The sequence below is a fragment of the Platichthys flesus genome, chromosome 8 (assembly GCF_949316205.1).
Source record: "Platichthys flesus chromosome 8, fPlaFle2.1, whole genome shotgun sequence".
NCBI lineage: Eukaryota > Metazoa > Chordata > Actinopteri > Pleuronectiformes > Pleuronectidae > Platichthys > Platichthys flesus.
Window position 1 is genome coordinate 20,138,085 of NC_084952.1, and position 8,473 is coordinate 20,146,557.

Genomic DNA, 8,473 nt, shown 5'->3' on the forward strand with positions numbered 1-8,473 from the left:
ATTTAGAAAAGTTAATTTTCTGTCACCTGTAGAGTCAGAATCAAGAAGAGTATTCCATAAAATATAACCTGTTCTGAGTGACCTCTATGATCATTTACAACATCCTCAATAGCACTCATCTGCTCCATCCATTAAAAGACACATGAGCTGCTTGAGAATTAAATTTTTTAGGCAGAGACTGGGAAGAGCCACAAGCCACATGATTGGAGAGCGAAAGAAAGATGGAGAAAGACGACTGATGTCGACAAAATTACATGAAGAGGCAAAGAAGTAGGGGAAAAATATGAAAAGGACAAGAGGTCAGGTAAACGCAGAAGCCCTGACAGTGAGATATGAAACAGGCATAGGAGGACATAAAGGGATCCACCACAGCGAGATCCGGACAGAAATAGAATTAGAGGGCAACAGAAACATGGTGACACATGAAGGGTGAAATGAGATACAAGGCAGAGAAAGGGAGAGAAGGAGAATGGGAAAAACAGACAACCTGGAGTTCCTGTGAGTGAGAGGGGAAACAGGCTCTAACATAAAAAAGGAGTTATTAGTGTATGGCCAAAACAGACATTTTACTGAAAACTTCATGATGTTAATGCTCTGGGGGCATATCATCTCAAAAGTTTCAGTCTCCACAAAATGAGGCTTTGAGTCAAATGGAACTTTTCAGCAGATTTATCAGATTGCAACAACGACAAAGACGGCTGTGAAAATCTGTTACAGATAACTCACATTTGATATTAAGCATTGAGATTACTGGGTTTAAAATTAATAACTAAACAACTAAAATTGTAATGTAATTTAATGTTACTTTAAATTGATTTAATGTTTAAAAAAAATGCTGACAAGTCCTAATTACCTCAATGGGATTGGAGGTTAATATAAATTTCAAAATGTAAATGTTGCTTTAAGAGTTTGAAATGGTTATTCAAAAGATACACTTGACAAATAAAACATGTTCCCAAATACAGCACATGTACAGAGTAAACAAGCACACAGACAATATATATTTCTATTCTTAACTTTTAGACATGTATAAAATACAGAATTGTAGTGATTGGAAATGTTGGAAAAAGGAAATTGAGTTAGAGCTTCACAAGATTTATAAAGTTTATAATTGCAATGAGTAAGAAATGGAGATTTCATTTATTTATTGTACAATCAATTACACTTCTAAACTATTATAAAGTTAGTACAACGGGACCATGTTCAAGTGAAAAGCTGTAAAACCAAAAATAATTAAATTCTATTATTTTTCATTTGAAACCAAGTCAAATGTTTCATTCAGACATGTTTAGGAAATACAGGCACATTCTTCTTTTTTCTTCTCCTTACAGTGATAAAATCATTTTGCGACTGAATAAGCCGGATTATGTTCACATATAAGAGCCATAGATGTCTGTGGTCGGCTGTAACCCCTGCTCTCGTGTATTATGATATGATCCAGCCACATACAAACCTGAACAGAATGAACAGTTTATAAGACGGATGAATGATTGTTGTCCTAGTTTTTTTGTGTGTTCTTTTACCCAGCCTTTGTTGAAACCATGGCTCTGGGTTGCATGTGTCAAAGTCAAGTTTTCGAGGTACACATTTGCCCCTAGAATGAGAATAAATTCAGATCTTCCTGGTAATTGACAGTTATGTCATGTGATCCACTCGTTACCGCTTAAATCTTATCAAAATAACAAAACAAAAACTTTTTATGAATAAAGATGAACAAAACCAGACAAACTTCAGATGTTAGCTCTCTGGATTCCCCTTGATTTACACAGTTCTTGCATTTCTGAATGTGTTGGAATAATGATGTTATAAGACTGCCAGCTTGGAGTAAAGACTCAACTTAAATGCTCACTGATCTGAATTTACTACATATTGCATCCACATTTATTGTTGGCATAGCTCAAAAGTAGACTGCAGTGTTAAATTAGGGTAATATGTGTTGAACAAGACCCTCAATCACTGATCGCATCACAGCCAGGACTGTGGTTTTATGCCTTATTGCACAAAGGCCTCATAGCTCCGAAACTTATGTTGGGTACAGTGTGTCCTTCAACCCACAACCCAGCTGGGAGCAACCCCTATTCTGTCTCTATATATAGTGAATAAGGAATATGGCTTTCAACAGTGGTTCATGCAGTCGAATCATCCATATTCGAATAATCCCAAGCATTTTTCAGACATGCATTGAACGTCATACATTTTCCTAAACATTTCCAGAAGGCCTGTCTGTGAGAACACAGATGTCCTGGTCAGATGCTCCAGACATCTCCAGAACTACAGTAGTAAAATATCTGAGTAACACCCATGTGAGAATACAACAAGAGGATACCCGGAAAATTCAAGGGGCGAGCGGATATCTTGATAATGTTTATAACACGCGATGGATGCAAAAGTGAAAATCAAAACCCAGAATACAGCTATCTCAAGGCAAGTCAGAGAAGGGATACAAACAAACAATGTCAACATGGTAAGACAACAAGAGTCGAAAGCTTTTGGTGATAAGGGCCAACTCGGATGTATGCAGTAACTGAAAACACTTGATTTCCTCAGCAGCATTTATACATGTATTTATCCTGCAGGCTCAACACAGCCACAGCTCTGGACTCAATACAGACACCAGACACTCACACAGTGCATCCTGGCTCAGGCTGTGGAGCATATCTATACAGGGGCCACAGTCTTCTGTCATTTTTCCTGTCCTTTTTAAAACTGGAGGCAGTGGTACTGATGTTAAAAGATCATCATCTTAGACAAAAGACGTTTAATACAGAATAGGAAGTATGGTGTAGATAAGAAGACTGGGTGATAGAGAGAAGCTCTTGGCTTTCTTAGTTACACATGGTGAAGACAGGATGCTTTCTGTATTTGCACACAAGGGAAAGCTGGATTTAGCTACTCCACCACAGCGAAAACATGGAGAGGAGTGTTTACATCACAATTCGATGATAAAGAGGAGCCTTGACGTGGCGGCACTTCTCTGCAAGAGAGCATTTTTCCTGCTCAAGGGTAAGAGGATCTTACAGCCTCTAAATCAATATGTGCCATACTGCCTGACAGCCTCCAAATGGGTTTTCAGGAACCTTCCTTCCCCCTGTCTTACTGTGGCTTCTCTGAGCTCACCGAGCTCCACTAACATGTGTTCTCACCTTTCCCACGTATTTGTATTTTCACAGTGATTTTAAGTCAAGTTGTGATGGGTAGATATCAGGTAAAGTAAAATGCAGAGACAAAAAAAGAGTAATTCGTCCTGTCAAGTCGTCCACTTAAGAGGCCGAGAAGGTCTTACTTCTGTTGTATAAACGAAGATCATCTCAAGTGATAAGATACTTAAAAAAAGTAAAACCTCTACCCTACTTTTGTCAGACTGGTTTATCAAACTCCAAGACTGCAGGCAGGTTTTTAAGGCAGAAGGAAAAGGTTTGGAAATACTGCTTTCAGTTAGGATGTGGATGAAATTTAAAATTACTGACAGACAAAGAAATTAGCCTGTGATATACAAGGTCTAATGTGGTGCCTCAGAATTTTAAAGTCTGGGACAAACACAGAGCCAGGGCAGGTTTCAGTTTATTGTGGATCCCCCTCATATAACCGACATGTTTAACTTGTGATGTTTTCCTGCGCCTTGCTTGTGTCTGTGTTTGGAAAAATTGGAAGGATTTCTATATGACACCAGAGTCTTAAAGGCAACATTGTCTTCTTCTGAATTGTTAATAAATATGTCTCTTCCCAACCCCTTTTTCCTCCTTCTCTTTCTATCCTCAGCATCGTCTCTGGTTAACGATGTTTCGGTCTTCGCTTTGCCATCATCCCCATCCTTCTCTTCTAGGTTTCTTCTTTTTTTCTCTTCTCTCTTCCCATTGATAATGCCTCCCACTCCCCCATTTCCTCAACAAGGACAACTACTCTTAGTCTCAGTCTGTTGTGTGAGTCGCACTCTCCCATCCTCCCTCTCCACGTCTCTGTAGAGCAGGGATTTCTGGGCCTTCAGACGGCAGGCCAGAGACATGAAGATCGAGTCGACGTTCTGACTCTCCCTTGGGTCCTTGGCCGACGTCTCGAACAGCAGCATGTTGTGAGCGTCAGCAAACTTCAGTGCTGTATTTGAGGGCACCTGGGGAAAGCAGAGTTTGGTTACAAACCTTAATTGAATTTAGTATTAAATAAAGTATTACATTCTGTTATGTACCCACACTAACCTGTATTTGGTCCACAAGGTCACACTTGTTTCCAACCAGGACTCGGGGTACTGATGCTGAGACCCGATGGCCATTACACTCCTGGAAGAAGAAGAAAAAGAGCAGAATAAAGCTTTATAAAATAATGCCATAAAAAACATAAATATGATCGGCTGAGAGGACAAAAATACATTATTGGCCTCTTGGTTGTACCAAGAGGCAAGCAATTTATGACAGTTACAATATGTCACACACTACAAAAACAATAGCAGTATCAAAACACTAGTGCCAGAATGGCTGCAGATTTCATCTAACTACACTTAGGTGTAATTGTGCAAATGACAAATGCTTCTATCTCAAATAATACAGACTACTAGTCACAAAACATTGTTTGGCCTCCTTTGTTATTGTTCAAGATTACTTTGAGGGGATTTCTGCAACATGTAATCAAGCTAGCAATGTAACATTAACTGTCTTTCTGTCTTTTCACCTGAACTCAGAAATCTTTAGTTGAGTATTTCAGTATTGACATCATGGCGAGAACATATTTTGGTGTCATGTTCACACAGTTTACATCAACACAAAGTTTGTTTCATGCACCTTAATATTGGATTGAGCATCAAGCATTCGATCACAGGCTTGATTCCAGCGCATTTTACTTCAAGGACCAAATGTTGTCCCCGAGAAAAGTGATATTTCAGGATACAAACAGATTATTTCAATTGAATCATCTAACAGTATTAAACTTTGATGTCAGCAAGGAAGTTGTTGAATACTGACATATTAGTAATATTATTATCATTATAACACAAATATATGGTGGATTATTTTAACATGGGTTGTGCTGTGCAGTTTATGCTCAGTCAGCACTTTCTAAACTAACTGATTGGACAAAGCGATGCACCCATCACCAACCTCTATCCATGTCTGTAGGTTACGGAAGGAATTCATCTTGGTGACGTCATACACAAAGACCACTGCGTGGACATTGCGGTAGTAGTGCTCCACCATGGATTTACGAAAGCGCTCCTGTCCTGCTGTGTCCCAAACCTGCACCTGTGGAGACAGACAACAGAATAAAGATCAAAATGTTCCCTGCAGACAAACCAGGTAGGATGAACACAAAGTTTTCTAACTTCACTCTGCACCATAGACTGTTTATGGAAAGCTCAGCACACAGCGTCCAGCAAAGTGACAGTATATTGTTTATATACTGATTGAGGGGGAATCACTATTAGGGACAAAATTGTAATTAGCTCTTGGCCGTTGATACAGGTGAAGTAAACCGCTCATTCAAAACATTCAGGTTTAGAACAGGCACTGAGGGCTAATAGTTCATTAAATGTAAATTATGAAAAGAGTGACATGTACTCTCACATTACTGTACTAAGTATTGATGGCACGTCAGTAGTGTAGTGTACATGTTTGAGTCAGCATTAGGGGTCATCGGGAGGTTGTAGACATATGGCTCGACTGAGAAGGGGGGGCATATACATACATTCATGTATATCACCATAATTTGTTATGGTAGTCAGTCGTACTGTTATCATTCTGCCCTTACACGGGATTTGCTTCATCTGCCAAAATGTTTTCCGACATTGAATCATTACACTTTATGTCATCAATTATTACGGTGATGCTGCAGCACTATGGTTCATATTTGGTGGTTCTTTTTGATGGCGCAGGAGCTGGACAGGTGGCCTGATACATGTCTGTTATTATGGGTACTTACTGGTTCAGTGAGTGGATTCAGGTACGATTCTGAAGGAGTTTTGACAATATAACAGATTTTATAATGAAAATAAATCATAAAATGCTGACATCCAACTGTGTGAGTCCTATTACAAGTATCTGGTCTCACAATAACATTAACAGTGTTCGGTCTCTCTGTCTCTCAAACACAGACTTGATGAATCTCTCCAGCCTGTATAAAGCATTTAAACCTGAGGACACTGTAGGGAAATGTTGTTTCAGGGTGGGGCAGATCAAATGAAAGAATGGGCCCTGTGTGGTGTGCTGCCAGACACTGGGCTGCAGCTGATCAAAAGAAAGGAAGGTGAGGAGGAGGGGGAGGGAGGTGAGGGAACTCCTCCTGTAGCTGCTGCTTCTCACCTTGATGGTCTCGCCCTCGATCTCCACCGCCTTCTCCCTGAAATCCACGCCGATGGTGGCCTCGGTCTTGTCGGGGAAGCTCCCCCCGGTGAAGCGGAAGGTGAGGCAGGTCTTCCCCACGTTGGAGTCGCCGATGACGATGATCTTGAAGATGCGCGTCTGGATGCTCAGCTCCATGGAGGAGGTGCTCAGGTCCACGGAGGACGCGAGGCTCGGGGCGGCTTCGGTGCCGCTGCTGGCTCTGCTGCGGCCGGCTCTGAGGAGATCCATGGAGGACGTCAGGATGGTGACATTGTCGTCCGCTCGGCTCCTTTGTGCGATTCCTCCTCTTCCACTGCCTCCTCCTCCTCCGCCCAGAGCTCGGATCTCCCCCTCCGGAGAATCGTTGGTCATTATGCCGGAGGAGGCGATGCGCAATCGGGTGTGTGTGTGTGGAGGAGAGGGGGTGGACGGATGGATGGATGGGTGAAGGGAGGGGGAGGAAGAGGGGAGGAGAGCAGGGACGGATGCTCTCTTTTAGCAGCTGACTGTGGCCTTAAAGGGAAAAGCAGTAGAAATAGTGTAACTTTGTCTACAACCATATTCTAAACCACAAACACCACATGAGGTCACTACAAGAACACACTTATGAGAAACATTTGTAGAAAGCAAACAAGCATTTCTAGTGTACTGTACTGGGGAATAACTTTACAAGTTTATACAACCTCTCCTCCCCAGTGGTGGATGTAAGATTTTTCCAAATCAGGGATAAAAATGTATACAGAGGAGCCAATTTGTATGTTCAACATCCTTGTTTGATTACCTTTTCATTAAGGTGCACATTTAAATCATTCCTTGATTACTGATTCTGTTCTGTTTCTTTTTTATTCTGTGGAGACTTTCTTCTGGTGATAACATATGAGGAGCCCACTTCATGGATCATATACTGTGATGTTTAGGTCATTGTTGTATGTTGGTTTGGTTTAAAAAAAGAAACGTGAGACCTGTTTATCTGGATTACATTTATGATGACTTGAGCCTTAACAAAAAAAACATTTGAAACAAAAAGACTAGTGACGGGGCAGGGGCACTTCAGCCTCCAATTTGATTTCATGTGGAAACACAAACAAGTAGTGAAATGCCTGACAGTATAAATCAAACCTAGAGAACTGCTACCACTGCCTTGCCCTCCAGAACATAGAGCAAAGTTGTAAGGATACCATTTGTCAAAGAAGGGGAACTGGAACAGAGAGGGCCTCTTCCACTGACCATGAGTGGTCAGTTGAAGCAAGCCACAGACGGGGAATTGCTGGTGGATTTAGGCCGTCTTGGTAGATTTACAAAACCCTGGGAGGATGTTGTTGGAAGCAGTGGTAGAAGAATACTTCTTCATTCTTGTTCTCCTAATTAAATACCTTAAATTCTACATTCCCTCTTGTTCTGAATGAAAATAAAGGGTTTTCCCCATACACCACTTGGTCCCAATCTGATGCAACATGTGGTTCTTGGCTCTAACTCATGGCTCAGTTTTCTAAATAGAGTTAATATACAAAACAATTTACTGACAAAATAGTATAAAATGTGCTGCAGCTGAATATTGACAATAAAGACAATGTGAGAGTATCATTTCCTCTGTGCCAGAGAGAAAGTGAAAGGGATTTTCTCACACCACAAAGTCATGTGATCTGATCAGCGGGCCATATTATCACATTCCATGAACCAACATGGCCGTGATGCAAAGGGCTGCAGTGGTGACCGATTCCAGGACTGAGTAGTTTCTCTGTCAAAGGTAAAATACATCAAAAGAATACCACAGATTCTCATTCTAACTTTAAAAAATCAGCTCCACCAATCAGAGATGTCATGATTACACCTGAGGATTGTGGGTAGTGTGATATTTCTCCTTGACATTGTAAATAAAACGTAAATAATATGTTTTCTTAAAACACAGTTAATATCATTTGGACTTGTAGCTTCATATAACGTTGCTTCCTATATATAACCATCTCTTAGCTTGGATGGTTACAATATTATGGCTGATAATCTAAATCTGTTCCTTATCTATCAAGACTGTCGAGACATTTCAAACAATGTTGAACTGTTTTGCCAATCTCTCTGTTAGCATGATTCACCCTCTTTGATCAAAATCCTAATAACTTGTTTAATAAGTTATTTTACACCAACAGCTTCCAATATTTTCATTTTAATTC

At 40.6% G+C, this 8,473-nt stretch overlaps 1 protein-coding gene across 1 annotated transcript; it reads right to left on the bottom strand.

The window, feature by feature from the left end:
- Window positions 1–698: 698 nt before the first annotated feature.
- rab33a (RAB33A, member RAS oncogene family) lies at window positions 699–6,816 on the bottom strand. Its single transcript, XM_062393121.1, has 4 exons — window positions 6,285–6,816; window positions 5,088–5,228; window positions 4,194–4,274; window positions 699–4,108 (listed from the first exon to the last, which is right to left on the bottom strand). The coding sequence occupies exons 1-4, from the start codon at window positions 6,675–6,677 to the stop codon at window positions 3,884–3,886; spliced, it is 840 nt and encodes a 279-aa protein (XP_062249105.1). The 5' UTR covers window positions 6,678–6,816; the 3' UTR covers window positions 699–3,883.
- Window positions 6,817–8,473: the final 1,657 nt, after the last annotated feature.

Coding starts and splice junctions, on each gene's coding strand:
- rab33a (XM_062393121.1), bottom strand. CDS start 6,677: ATGACCAACGATTCTCCGGAGGGGGAGATCCGAGCTCTGGGCGGAGGA. Junction 5,229..6,284: donor TCGAGGGCGAGACCATCAAG/GTGAGAAGCAGC, acceptor CTGTCTCCACAG/GTGCAGGTTTGGGACACAGC. Junction 4,109..4,193: donor ACCTTGTGGACCAAATACAG/GTTAGTGTGGGT, acceptor TGCTTTCCCCAG/GTGCCCTCAAATACAGCACT.